We start from the raw sequence: 15282 nt of genomic DNA on the forward strand, positions 1-15282 counted from the left end.
GAAAAGACAGGGGCCGGCGCCGCGGTTGCCCCTCTTCCAGGCCAGCTCTCTGCTGTGGCCAGGGAGTGCAGTGGAGGATGGCCCAGGTCCTTGGGCCCTGCACCCTATGGGAGACCAGGAGAAGCACCTGGCTCCTGGCTTCGGATCAGCGCAGCACGCCGGCCGCAGCGGCCATTGTGGTGTGAACCAACCAAAAAGGAAGACCTTTCTCTCTCTCTCTCTCTCACTGTCTAACTCTGCCTGTCAAACCTCCTGCGAAGGTTGCCACGGCCAGGAGCGAAGGGACCAGCAGGAGGGAGTCGCGCCTGACCAGAGGGTGGGCCGTGGGCCCGGAGAGCAGAGCCCCTGCTCGTCAGACCCCCGCCGCTCACTCTGTACCCCTGCCCGGGAGCAGGGGGCTCCTGCTCGGCGACCCCCCACCGCTCTGCGGGGGGGGGGGGAATCGCCCTGTGACAGGTGAGCTGGTGGAACCCAGCAGGCGGCCGGGGGGGGGGTGGGTAACGGCCCCTCTGAGCCGTCCCTAGTCCCCTGCAGGTGTTGCCTGGTTGGGCCCGGAAATGGGACGTCGAGCCTCCTTGGGGAGCGTAGACGCAGCCAGGGCCCCTGCACACCGCTGCTGCTGTGGCAGGAAGTGAGCCAGCTGCCGAAGGATGTCCACCACGGCGGTCGCCCCCCCGGGGATCCCAGCGGCCCCGGGCCTTGTGAATCCCCCCCCCCCCGCCAGAGGTCTCCAACCCCAGCAAGCCGGGCTGCAAGACCAACCAGCTGCAGTACATGCAGAACGTGGTGGTGAAGACGCTCTGGAAGCACCAGTTTGCCTGGCCCTTCTACCAGCCCGTGGACGCCATCAAGCTGAACCTGCCGGACTATCACAAGATCATCAAGAACCCGATGGACATGGGCACCACCAGGAAGAGGCTGGAGAACAACTACTACTGGAGCGCCAGCGAGTGCATGCAGGACTTCAACACCATGTTCACCAACTGCTACATCTACAACAAGAAGGTGGCCCAGATGCCCCAGGAGGAGGTCGAGTTACTGCCCCCCGCCCCCAAGGGCAAAGGCCGGAAGCCCGCTGCGGGAGCCCCGAGCGCAGGTACGCACCAGGTGGCGGCCGTCTCCTCCGTCTCCCCAGCAGCCCCCTTCCAGAACGTGCCCCCCACCGTCTCCCAGACGCCCGTCATTGCTGCCACCCCCATCCCAACCATCACAGCGAACGTCACGTCAGTCCCCGTCCCCCCGGCTGCTGCCCCCCCTCCTCCCGCGACACCCATCGTCCCTGTGGTCCCTCCCACGCCGCCCGTCGTCAAGAAGAAGGGCGTGAAGCGGAAAGCGGACACGACCACGCCCACGACCTGGGCCATCACCGCCAGCCGGAGCGAGTCGCCCCCGCCGCTGTCCGAGCCCAAGCAGGCCAAGGCCGTGGGGCGGCGGGAGAGCGGGGGCCGTCCCATCAAGCCGCCCAGGAAGGACCTGGAGGACGGCGAGGTGCCGCAGCACGCCGGCAAGCGGGGCAAGCTGTCCAGGCACCTGCGCCACTGTGACAGCATCCTGAAGGAGATGCTGTCCAAGAAGCACGCGGCCTACGCCTGGCCCTTCTACAAGCCCGTGGACGCCGAGGCGCTGGAGCTGCACGACTACCACATCATCAAGCATCCCATGGACCTCAGCACCGTCAAAAGGAAGATGGACAGCCGCGAGTACCCGGACGCACAGGGCTTCGCCGGCAATGTCCGCTTGATGTTCTCCAACTGTTACAAGTACAACCCTCCGGACCACGAGGTGGTGGCCATGGCCAGGAAGCTGCAGGACGTCTTCGAGATGAGGTTCGCCAAGATGCTGGATGAGCCCGCCGAGACGCCGGCGCTGCCGGCCCCCGCAGCGCCCGTGGTGAGCAAGGGCGCCGAGAGCAGCCGCAGCAGCCAGGAGACCTCCTTGGACTCGGGCAGCTCGGACTCCGAGGAGGAGCGGGCCACCAGGCTGGCCGAGCTGCAGGAGCAGCTGAAGGCCGTGCACGAGCAGCTGGCCGCCCTGTCCCAGGCACCGGTGAACAAACCAAAGAAGAAGGAGAAGGAGAGGAAGAGGAAGGACAGGGACAAGGACAAGCACAGGGCCAAGGCCGAGGAGGACAAGAAGGCCAAGGCGGCGCCGCCCGCCAAGCAGGCCCCACAGAAGAAGGCGCCCGCCAAGAAGGCCAACAGCACCGCGGCGGCCGGCAGACAGCCGAAGAAAGGCGGCAAGCAGGCGTCGGCGTCCTACGACTCGGAGGAGGAGGAGGAGGAGGGCCTGCCCATGAGCTACGAGGAGAAGCGGCAGCTGAGCCTGGACATCAACCGGCTGCCGGGGGAGAAGCTGGGCCGTGTGGTGCACATCATCCAGTCCCGGGAGCCCTCGCTGCGCGACTCCAACCCCGACGAGATCGAGATCGACTTCGAGATGCTGAAGCCCACCACGCTGTGGGAGCTGGAGCGCTACGTCAAGTCCTGCCTGCAGCGGAAGCAGCGGAAGCCGCTGTCAGGCAGCGGGAAGAAGCAGGCGGCCAAGTCCAAGGAGGAGCTGGCGCAGAAGGAGAGGGAGCTGGAGCGGCGGCTGCAGGACGTGCGCGGGCAGCTGAGCGGCAGCAAGAAGCCGGCCAGGAAAGAGAAGTCCGGCTCGGCGCCCCCGGGGGACCCCTCCAGGCTGAGCAGCCGCAGCTCCAGCGGCTTGAGCTCCGACAGCAGCGACTCGGAGTGAGGACGCGGCCCTCCCGAGACCCCGCCCGCCCCCTCTGTGGTTAATATATTACTTCTGTTCATGGCGTGCAGGCTTGATTCTCAGTGTTACGGTATCTTCCAGTCCCGCGTGAACAGGCCCGCGGGCGCTCCCGCGGGAGCCTCGGCTCCATGGGAAGGCGTGAACTCTGCACGGGACCGCGTGGAGAGGACGCCCGCCGCTGCCGCCCTGTAACCATAGACACGGCGCGGGCGCGCGCCGGAGGACCCCGCGCCCCGCCGCCGGGAGCTCACGCCGGGCGCCGTGGCTGCGTTTGGAAGCTGTTGGCTTTGCAAACCGGTGTTGTCTCTGCCGCGCGGGCCGGGCGCGGGCCCCTGTCGGCCGCTGCCAGCCAGGCGCACCTGCTCCTGGGACGCCGGCCCTGCCCCCAGCAGCGAGGGCGGGGCGGCTGCGTGCGCGGCGAGCGTGCGGGTTTCCAGACACTGAAACTTTTTACCTCAACTTAAAGAAGATTTAAGAGAAAAAAGAAAAAAGACTTTTTTTTGTAAGGCTCAGCAATTTTCTACACGAGTCCAGTCCCGTTGTGTCCCCAGCCGGTCAGCTCGCAGCCGCCGCCGGAGCCGCGTCCCCGGTTCTATGTATATATAAATACTTTATTTATTAACATCATTGGTCATTTTTAAAAAAGAAAAAAGAAAAAAAAAAAAAAAGGAAAGAAACGCACGCGCCAGGAAAGCGTGGGGGCCGCGGGCCTGGCGGGGCCCCCTCCAGGTGCTAGTGCCTGCTCCGGCCCGCCGGCTCCGCCTAGCGGCTCGTCATGGGTGGGCCTGGGCGGCGCGGAGCTACAGCACATTCTGGTTTTTTATTTTTTGTCTGTTTTGTATTCCCTCCTGGTCTCCCCGGGGTCTGTTTTTCAAGGAAATCAGTTTAGGGCACCCCCTCCTCCCCCCACCCCCCAGTTATATAAACTTTGTAATCTGAGAGAGAAAATGTATAGTAAAGCTGTCTCGATTTGTAACTTGCGATTGTAAAGATAATAATAATAACAATAATAATATACAGAGTTTAACGGAAAAAAAAAAAAAGAAAAAAGAAAGAAAAAAAAGAAAGGACAAGACAAGACAAGACAGGAAACCTCCATGGCTTACTTTCATTTCAAGTCCAGGTGGCACACGGGTTCTGTCCCCTCTGGCTATTCCACCTGTGCCCAGTGAGCAGTCTTACCCACCAAGGCAGGAGGTGATCAGCCCTGTGTCCCTTTCCAATGACGTAGATTTATTGCTTGCATTGGGCAAATCCACTGAAAAATACATTTTTTCACATTTTGTAAATTAGTACTGCTAATATAGTAAGCTTTCAACCTACGCTTTCTATAATAAGGATCTTGCTACAGGGGGTAACAGGAAATGTATAGACATAAAAAATAAGGCAGTTAATATTTAAAAATATAAAAAATAAAATGGTTGATGCAGACTATAGGAGGGTTATTATTTTTCACAAAACTATTTAATGAGGTTTAATCAATCAATTAAAAACACTAATTCTGGAATTTACTTTCACTAACTGGTAATTATTGAACAGTCTATTAATTAATGACTTTAAAACTTTCAAATAATGCAATAATGCTGGTTTTTATTAACTTAAATAAAAATTGTATAGTGTAAAAATGCTTGAATTTACTGTAATAGTTTTAGTTTTATCTGCCTTTAAAATTTTTCAGAGAGAATATAGCTATGGCAATAAAGAACTTCAACATAGCCCTTTTAAAATTAATTGTAACTTTATGTAGTAACTGTAAAAAGATTAGAAAATTGCACAATTTTAAGTTTTTTAGTGGAAACTGCACTGAAATATAAGTACAGCTAAATACAGTTCAAATATAGACAATTATCTTCATCTCATTTCAACTAGAGACAAACAAGTAGCCTTCTCTTGCTACAGGTGGCTAATTATTATTATTATGCAAATTTAAACAAACATGTATTGTGGGCATATGCATGTGCTGTTATGAAGGTTAAAAATAGCTACTTTTTAAGATTTATTTATTTATTTGAAAGGTAGAGTTACAGAGAAGCAGAGGCAGAGAGAGAGAGAGAGAGATCTTCCACCCCCTAGTTTACTCCCTAAATGGCCACAATGACCAGAGCTGGGCTGATCCAAAGCCAGGAGCCAGGAGCTTCCTCCAGGTCTCCCACATGGGTGCCGGTGCCCAAGCATGTGGGCCATTTTCTACTGCTTTCTTAGGCCCCCAGCAGGAGCTGGATCTGAAGTGGAACAACCAGGACTCGAAGTGGTGTCCATCCGGGATGCTGGCACTGGAAGTGGAAGCTTAGCCCACTACACTATAGTGCCAGCTCCAAGAATCTTTATGACTTTATTCAAGAATTAGTGATGCCCAAATAATCCTTTCATTATTTCTCTATGCTCATGTTTTCTCAGTCATGATCCCTTTTCTCAATAGAGAGGGTAGATCATCACTCACCTGCTAAACACCACTTTCTAACAGTAGCAACAGTTGAAGTGAGAAATTGAGTTAACTAAACATCTAGCAATTCCAAAAGAGAGCAAAGAATCCTCACTTCTGGGCTTCCAGTTGCCTGATGATGGGAATAACACTGGTGGTTATTAGAAATAACCTCATAGTACAAAGAAAAGGACTGAAATAAATACTAACAGGAATCAGAACAAGAAAATAATTTAAAGCATAGCGTGGAATCTTTACCTGCCTGCCAAAAGGCAGTCAGATGACTTTTATCCTCACCAGCCAAGGAAGCATGTATATACTGGACTACAGCTTTGTCCAAGAATTCACTGGATCAACTTTACCCTGTGAATACACATATGCATGAATATAGTGGCAAAAATGCAGCTGTTGTCACAGATTTTTGTTACTTATAGGCTTCAGAATAAAACTGAGAACACTGCTTTAAAAACACGGCTCACAAGGCTAATCCTCCGCCTGTGGCACTGGCACCCCGGGTTCTAGTCCCGGTCGGGCGCCGGTTCTGTCCCGGTTGATCCTCTTCCAGGCCAGCTCTCTACTGTGGCCTGGGAAGGCAGTGGAGGATGACCCAAGTCCTTGGGCCCTGCACCCCATGGGAGACCAGGAGGAAGCACCTGGCTCCTGGCTTCAGATCGGCGCAGCTCGCCAGCTGTAGTGGCCATTTGGGGGGTGAACCTACAGAAAAGGAAGACCTTTCTCTCTGTCTCTCTCTCACTGTCTAACTCTGCCTGTCATAAAAAAACAAAAACAAACAAACAAACAAAAAAAAACACTTAACTTAAGGGCTGGCATTGTGGCATAATGATTAAAGCGGCAGTCTGCGAGGCCAGCATCTCATATGGGTGCTAGTTTGGGTCCTGGGTGCTCCATCTATGATCCAGCTCCCTGTTAATGGCCTGGGAAAAATAGCAGAAGATGGCCCAAGTGCTTGGGCCCCCGCACCCATGTGGGAGACCCAGATGAAGCTCCTGGCTCCTGGCTTCAATCTGGCCCACCTTGTGCCATTGTGACCATCTAGGGAGTGAACCAGCAGACAAAAGATCTCCCTCTCTGTCTCTCTCCCTCTGACTTTCAAATAAATAAATAAATCTTAAAACACTTAACTTCAAATAATCTCTTGCCAGTAGAGGGATAAAAAGGGAAAAAACCAGAACATCTGATCGTACAAAATGGAAATGAAGACAACTTGAAATTGCTCCTGAACAGAGATGCTGTGTTCTATTGTTGTTAGGGAAACCCGATTTCCAATGTCAGGATGAAAACACACAACGGACATACAGTTAGAAGGAGAACAAAGGTGTGCTGCCCCAGAGGCATTTGTGCAGTTCACTTAGCCTATGAGAGTAGCACATTAACTAGGTAAGCAGTAGCTGAGCATTTCTGTGCAACACAACATCCTTGTTACTGAAGAAGAAACTAAGAAGTAGTAAATGCACTTGAGACTGTGTGAAGGGACTTAAAAAATTTGTAGAAAGTTGAATCAACATAAATTTATTGTGGTACAAAGAAATTTTGAAATTCATGTGTATTTTTTTCATAATACTCATTTTTCACAAACTTTCTGAGTATCTCGCATGTATTTCAAATCATGTTTCAACAAAATAAACTTGCATTTTAATTGTATTTTCCACAAGCATTTTGAAGTACTCTTGTGTGAGAGAATACACTGTAATTGAGTCCTTAAAATGGGAGAAGTAATTAGCTTTTAAAAAAAATTCATTGAAGTTCCCCTTAAGGAAAGTTGATTTGTTAATAATTACCTACATTAAAATACCAGACATGAATAGAGAGAGATGGAGTGGCACATGAGCATCAGATTTCCAAGGCATTCTAAAATGTAACTTTCTGTCATCCCCCATTTCTTATTTTGCTCTGGATCTTAAGGTTAGTCCAGCACACATTCTAGCATGATCTAATATCTAGTCCACTTGTGTATATTAATAACCACACTCCTCAGATCCTATATCTATGATGCAAGATATCAGCCACACAATAACAAGATCTGGATAAACATCTAATGCCAAAGCACTTTTCCTGCTAGAGAACATCCTTTATTTAGCATCATATGTCTCAAATGTGATTCTGGAAGTAATAACTAATATCAATTTTTTTCTTAACAATTTTCCTTCAGACTATTTGTTTCTTGCTTGATCCATCATCTGAATTAATGGATTATGAAGTTAAGGTCAGGGCTAATTTTCTTTTCAAAGTCTGTAGATCGCCTGTTCAAACATTAGAAAATACTCAAAAATATATTTAACATATAATAATATATAATATATAATATAAAATGCAAGCCTGAGACCCCGAGACACTAACCCTAGTTTGTCAGAAGAGAGAAACAAGAAGCAGCCCTTGCTCAGTAGTGGAAGCCCCACAGAATGCCCTCCTCTGAGCCCTTCTGCCCCTCCCACTTCCTCCCACCTAGTTTTCATCTGTAGCTTTCTGTGCCTTGTGCTTCCTACAAGTCCCCATGGCTACCAACAATTTACAGAACAGAAGGGGAATTTTTAAGACAATTCTACAAGAAATTCAGTTATACTATTTAGAATTTCAAGCTTGGTTCTGATTCCTCAGTTATGTGCATGAATCATGAATTTTTAAAAATGTAATTGCTTTTGCACTGCTGTTAGAGTACAGTGATATTTCAAGATACTGAAAAGACACAACAACTCCACACAGTTCAAAATTGTCCCTCCTCACCCATTGACCAGTGTCATACTGAAGTGACACCCTGCTAGTAGGGACTCCATTTTAGGGCACCCAAGACTCCATCTTGAGAAAACACCCCTCCACTGTGAGACTGATCTGAAACTAACTATGGTCTAAAACTAAGAAAATAACAGTATCATACACCCCACTTGGCAGAACATAGGAATTCCGTAGCATGATCACTCAAGCTTAAAACAGGCTACACCTGGATGAATGTTAAGATTACAATTTGTCTATGTCCCACATATGATTTAGTACCTGGACTAAAGTCAAGGTTGTAATTGGTATTAGTTTTGCAAATGCTTTAGGTCAGTTTGACCCTAGCAACCATGTATTCCTGCTCCCCTCCTTGTGGTTCTTGCCTTTATAAACAAACTCTGTTGCTTTGAGCTTCGGGGTCAAGAGTTCTTTAGGGCTTGAACCCACTCTCCACACAAAGGACTCTCGGAAGCTTATCAGTGTGTGGTGCTCCTCTGTCAGCATTCACTCAGGCACAGCAATACTTCCTTTCTTTATTTTACACCTCTCTCTTTAAAAAGTAGCAAAATAAAATGTTTGTTCTAAGCCAGGAAGGAAAAGCGCAGGCACACAGAAAATTGGGAGGAGCTGGAGGTGAGCACTGTGAAGAGAGGGTGTAGAGGATGCATTCCAGTCTGAAGACTGCTGCTCTCTGTTCCTTTTTTTGTGAGAATAAATGTTCCCTGCGCAAGTCACCCTTGAAGGCATGTGGTTGTCCTCTTGAAGCCTTCCTCCCTAGTGTCCTTAGAAGGGGAGATTGCACATGGTAGCTGTGGTTATGTACAGGATGAGTCTGAAGCTCACCTCTGTCAGGCCCCTCTTAGCTCTGCTTAAGTTCTTTTTTTTTTTTTTTTTTAAGATTTATTTATTTATTTGCAAGGCAGAGGGAGAGACAGAAATAAATCTTCTATCCACTGGTTCACTCCCCAGATGGCCACATCAGCTAGGGCTGAGCTAGGGGTGAAGCCAGGAGCCAGAGGCTTCATCCAGTTCTCCCAGGTGGGTGCAGGGCTGAAAGGACCTGGGCCATCTTGAGATGCTTTCCTCAGGCACATTAGCAGGAAGCTGGATTGCAAGTGGAGCAGCCAGGACACAAACCAGATGCAGATGCGGGCACTGCAGGCACCGGTTTAACACACTGAGCCACAGTGCCAGCCCCTCCACTGTCTTCACTGTGAAGAGGTAGTAGTAACCAATGCAGACTTGCTAGGACACTAACCAAGGCAAGGTGTCAGTGCACTTCATATACCTTCTGTCACCAAGCTTGAAGTTAATACTGTCTATTTTTAAGTCTGTGTTCAAGTTTGATGCAAGCCTTCCCCAAATCCCTTCCCAGGCAATGCTTGTTTCTTGCTCCTCTCTTTCCATAGCACCTGGAAATCATATGGTAAGTTGTTATGTAATGAGGTTAGCTATAAGTCAGCAACCAAGCAGATAAGTGACTAATAATCAACTCAAGAAGGAGGTCAATGGGGAATGCAATTTAATCTTTGGGGAAGTGTTTTACTGGTGCCTAGTATATACTGGGGCACTAACATGTGTTCTCTGAGAGGAATAATTAGAGCTCTCACAACCTAAACATATGCAGCTTTTTCATTGGGCAACCAAGAGAATAATGACTGTTTTGCTACCTCTGAGTTTGTTGCTTCTCAAAGGCAGGTCAGTGAACTCTCGTTTGCATAACTGTTGACACTATTTGCTAATCTTTGGTTTGAGAAAGGATTTAATCCTTGGAATGTTCTGGATATATGAGAGTGAGGCAAAGAGAGACCAAACTGTTATGAAATAACAGATGGAGTTTTGACAAGATATATATAATTTGGAAGAGAAAAGGTAAGACACTTGTTATATTGGATGTGAGGAGATGTGAGGAGCTAGAACAAGTGGAGAACCAGAGAAGGAGAGATTGTGGGGAAGTGGAGGAACCAATAGGTCGGAAGTGAGGCATTCTCAGAGAATTTTTCATAGCGATGTCTAACACACACTTTGTTTTGATTTTTCAATAAGCAATCTGAAAACCTGAATGATCTAAAGCAACAGTAGTGATCAGTCTCCTACCTGCTCAGGTGATACATAAAATCCTCCATAGTGCAATTGTATATAATTGCAATTGTATATAATGCTGAAACAAATTAGTTTGTATGCTATGTATGTGCTGATATTTCTACAGGATAAGCTGCTTGAAGTATAGTTGCATATACTTTTTAAAAAAATTTTTAAGGAATAGAAATTCATAAGTTCAACTTTAGGAATATAGTTATTCTTCCCACCATTACTGCCCTCTCACCTACACTCCCACTCCTCCTCCTCCTCCCTTTCCCCTTCCCAGTCCCGTTCTCCATTAAGATTCATTTTTTTTTTTTAACAGGCAGAGTGGACAATGCATCTCCATTGCCAGTGTTTCAGAAATATGGATGGTCTCAGTTCTCACATTTCTTTCTTTCTTTCTTTCTTTCTTTTTTTTTTTTTTTTTTGACAGGCAGAGTGGACAGTGAGAGAGAGAGACAGAGAGAAAGGTCTTCCTTTGCCATTGGTTCACCCTCCAATGGCTGCCGCAGCCGGCGTACTGCGGCCGGCGCACCGCGCTGATCCAAAGGCAGGACCCAGGTGCTTCTCCTGGTCTCCCATGTGGGTGCAGGACCCAAGGACTTGGGCCATCCTCCACTGCACTTCTGGGCCACAGCAGAGAGCTGGCCTGGAAGAGGGGCAACCAGGACAGAATCCGGTGCCCCAACCGGGACTAGAACCTGGGGTGCCAGCACCGCAGGCAGAGGATTAGCCTATTGAGCCACAGCGCCGGCAAGATTCATTTTCAATTAACTTTATACACAGAAGATGAACTCTATACTAAGTAAATATTTCAACAGTTTGCACACACATGTACACACACACACAAAACTGTTTGAGAACTAGTTTTACAGTTAACTCTCATAATACAATTCACTGAGGACAGAAGTCCTGCATGGGGAGTTAGTGCACAGTGACTCCTGTTGTAAATTTAACAAATAACACTCTTATGTATGATGTCAGTGACCACCCAAGACTCTTGACATGAGTTGCCTAGGCTATGGAAGCCTTTTGAGTCCACAAACTCAGTATTTGGACAAGGCCATAAGCAAAGTGGAAGTTCTCTCCTCTCTTTAGAGAAAAGTACCTCCTTCTTTGATGGCTACTTCCTTCCATAGGGGTCTCACTCACAAAGATCCTTCATGTAGAACATGGTTTCCCATGCCTGAAGTGCTCTCATGGGATTTTCAGCCAGACCAGAAAGACTTAAGGGCTGATTCTGAGGTCAGAGTGCTAATTAAAGCAATTGTCATTCTGAGTCTGCTGTGTGGACTAGTTGCATATATTTTTACAGTTTTGGGTAGCTCTAAATTTCTCTTTGCAATGGCTACATTGTTATCAATATAACCACAAATTCTCTTTTCCATTACTCTTAGCCTTCAGAAAAACTGCAGTGCCATTGTTTGGGTTACTTCTTCCATGCAGAATCATGCAACAGCACAGTTAAGTCCTTAGCCTTCTCTGCTAAGTCCAAACTGGCAGAAATGGCATCATGTAAAGAACAAAACACACACCTGATTTCCAGGTGGTGGTGGTAGTCGGTAGGGAGGTCTCCAGGTGGGGTTGGAGCCAGAGAAACAAGCTGTGATCAAACTCTGCCATCAGAGGGGATGTGCGAAATACCAGGTAATCCCACCCTGGAAAAATACCAGGTGAGGAGGGCCCTTGAAAAGGTGATGTGGGGCCAGTGCCATGGCTCACTTGGTTAATCCCCTGCCTAGGGCACCGGCATCCCATATGGGCGCCGGGTTTTAGTCCCGGTTGCTCTTCATCCAGTACATCTCTCTACTGTGGCCCGGGAAGGCAGTGGAGGATGGCCCAAGTGCTTGGGCCCCTGCACCCGCATAGGAGACCAAGAGGAAGCACCTGGCTCCTGGCTCCTGGCTTCGGATCGGCGCAGCTCGCCAGCTATAGTGGCCATTTGGGGGGTGAACCAATGGAAGGAAGACCTTTCTCTCTGTCTCTCTCTCACTGTCTAACTCTACCTGTCAAATAAAGAAAAAGTGATGTATAATCTATTAAGAGAATTTCAGACACAAATTTATTAATATTCTCCCCCACAGAGTGCCACTTAAGATTAATACAAGCTTAATTAACATCACAAAGAAGCATCCTCCTCTTTCTTCCTCCAGTGACCCTGACCCTGAGCAAGATCTCAGGGCAGCAAACATCCACTTTATGCATCAGAGCTCTGAAATCAGAGGTTACTGTAACAGCCAAGTGAGAGACGGCGTGAGTGTTTTCTTAAGGAAGGATGACTTTATAAATGGCTTTGAAAACACTAAAAAATTAAGGGTACAATCATGAGGGCTTCTGTCAAAAATTTTAACATTATTCTTGAGAAAATATAAGTCCAGAAGAGATATTATCAGGTCCAGTCAAATTTGATTTTTAATTTTTAAGTTTATTGAAGCAGAATATGATTAAACACTACCGTCATTTTTCCATGTTTTCTTCTGTGCTTTGAGGGAGAGTAATACCTAGAATCCTAAGGAAGGAGCTGGCGCTGTGGCACAGCGGGTTAACGCCCTGGCCTGAAGCGCCGTCATCCCACATGGGCACCGGTTCGAGACCTGGCTGCTCCGTTTCTGATCCAGCTCTCTGCTATGGTCTGGGGAAGCAGTGGAAGATGGCCCAGGTCCTTGGGCCCCGGGAACCTCTGTAGGAGACCTGGAGGAAGCTCCTGGCTCCTGGCTTCGGTTTGGTGTGGCTCTGGCCATTGCAGCCAATTAGGGAGTGAACCGTCAGATGGAGGACCTCTGTCTTTCTCTCTCTCTGCCTCTCCTCTCTGTGTGTAACTCTGACTTTCAAATAAATAATAAATAAGTAAATAAATAAATAAATAAATAAAAGAATCCTAAGGAAAGCACCTCCCTCCTGCACTCACTCCCAGCAAGAGATTTAGCAAAGGCAACCCTGAGGAGGCTTTGGGGTGCATCTGTTACCATAGATTTAAAGTTGTGTCTTTCAAATCCTAAGGGATCCCTGAAGATGCTTCAAGGTTTCTATAAATTTTTTATTAAAATTTATTATTTTTTAAAATATTTAAAAATTTAAAATAGAGTTATAGAGAGACAGAATCTTCCATCACTGGTTTGCTCTCCAAAAGGCCACAACGGCTGGAGGTGGGCCCACCAGAAGCCAGGGGCCAGGAGCTTCTTCTGTCTCCCATGGGGGTGCAAGGGACCAAGTACTTGGGCCGTCTTCTACTGCTTTCTCAGGCACATCAGCAGGGAGCTGAATTGGAAGTAGAACAGCCAGGGCTAGAACTGGTGCCCTTATGGGATGCTGGCACTGCAAACTGTGGCTTTACCCACTATACCACAATTATGCCACAGACCCTAAAATTTATTCTTGAAAATTGTATTCATGGGGCCGGTGTTTTGGTGCACTAGGTTAAGTCACCATTTGCAAAACCAGCATCATATTCCTGAGTGCCAGTTCCAGTCCCAACCGTTCCACTACTGATCCAATTTCTCCCTAGTGTGCTTGGGAAAGCAGTGGAAGATAGCCCAAGAGCTTGGACCCCTGCACCCACGTGGGAAACTCAGATGGAGTTCCTGGCTCGTGGTTTCAACCTTGTCCAACCCAGGCCTTTATAGCCATTTAGAAAGTGGACCAGTGAATGGAAGATTCCCTATCTGTAACTCTTCCTTTCAAATAATAAGTAAATTTTATTCATGTTTACTTTTGATCCAAAATAAAGAGTCATTTTAGCTAATATATATTAAAGTCCCTTAATATATTTGTTGGTGCCATCAACTTGTCCTATCAGGCTACTGAATTTAGAATAGAAATTGTAATAAATAATTTGCCATTTTATTACATGTTTATTAGAATCTTAAAAATATATCATTTATTAGAAAGTTTGCCAGTTTTCAGCAGCTTTTTTCTTTTTTAACACAAATCTGGGTTTGTACCTTAAAAAAAAAAAAACTAAACTAATCACACAAGAACTTTTACAATGTTTAATCAAACGCCAGGCATAGCAGGTAAAACTGTTCTTCATAGGGGCTAGCACTGTGGCTACAGGTAAAGCAGCTGGCTGCAGCGCCAGCATCCCATATGGGCACCAGTTCATGTCCTGGCTGCTCTACTTCTGATCCAGTTTCTTGCTAATATGCCTGGGAAAGCAGTGGAAGATGGCCCAAGAACTTGGGCGTCTTCACCCTTGTGAGAGACCCACAAGAAGCTCCCGGCTCTTGGCTTCTGCCTGGCTCATCCCCAGCCGTTGCAACCATTTGGGAAGTGAACCAGCAGATGGAAGATTCTCTCTCTCTCTCTCTCTCTCTCCCACTCTCCCTCTCTCCCTCTTTTCCCTCTCTCTCTCTCTCTGAATTTCAAAATAAAGGAACAAATCTTTTTTTTATTGTTTTTATTTTTTATTTTTTTGACAGGCAGAGTGGACAGTGAGAGAGAGATACAGAGAGAAAGGTCTTCCTTTTTCCATTGGTTCACCCTCCAATGGCCGCCATGGCTGGCGCGCTGCGGCCGGCGCACCGCGTAGGGGCAACCGGGACAGAATCCGGCGCCCTGACTGGGACTAGAACCCGGTGTGCCAGCGCCGCAAGGCAGAGGATTAACCTAGTGAGCCATGGCGCCGGCCAAGGAACAAATCTTAAAAAACAAAAAAACAAAAACAAAAAAAAACACATAGATTCAGCTCACACAATAGCAGCATGTTCTCATCTTCTGAGATAATGCTCTACTAGGAAGCACTGTAGTACTAAGTAGAGGAGCTATTTTTTGAGGGGTATTATTTCTTACAGCAACTATTTCCTTAGTAAAACATTCCTTAAAATTAATAATTGATCACTGTTTTCCAAAGACTTATTTATGTTATACAGAAAAGTATTAATTGTAAAGAAGATGCATTTCAAAATATTGTAAATGACATATAATTTATACACTTAAGTAGGCTCAGTATTTAAAATGTGAACTTTTCTAAAAAACCTAAATGAAAGATCTCCACGAGTGAGATCCCAGTGGAAAGAATGGGTCATCAAAGAAGGAGGTACCTTTCTCTGAAGGGAGGAGAGAACTTCCACTTTGACCATGGCCTTGTCTCAAAATGATCAGAGTCAGTGAACTCAGGGGGCTTCCATAGCCTTGGCAGCTCATGACAAGAGCCTAGGTGATTACTGAGGCCATAAACAAGAGTGTCAATTTGTTAAGTCAACAACAGGAGTCACTGTGCACTTACTCCTCATGTAGGATCTCTGTCCTTAATGTGCTGTACATTGTGATTTAATGCTATAACTAGTACTCAA

General features: G+C 47.4%; 1 protein-coding gene across 1 annotated transcript; it reads left to right on the forward strand.

Moving 5' to 3' along the window:
- The first annotated feature begins 535 nt into the window (after positions 1 to 535).
- LOC100354641 (bromodomain-containing protein 3) lies at positions 536 to 3389 on the forward strand. Its single transcript, XM_051834406.2, is given in 2 exon segments — positions 536 to 707; positions 709 to 3389. Coding segments are annotated over 2 exon segments (2082 nt in total). The 5' UTR covers positions 536 to 650; the 3' UTR covers positions 2734 to 3389.
- Positions 3390 to 15282: the final 11893 nt, after the last annotated feature.

Source organism: Oryctolagus cuniculus, chromosome 16 (genome assembly GCF_964237555.1).
Source record: "Oryctolagus cuniculus chromosome 16, mOryCun1.1, whole genome shotgun sequence".
Lineage (NCBI taxonomy): Eukaryota > Metazoa > Chordata > Mammalia > Lagomorpha > Leporidae > Oryctolagus > Oryctolagus cuniculus.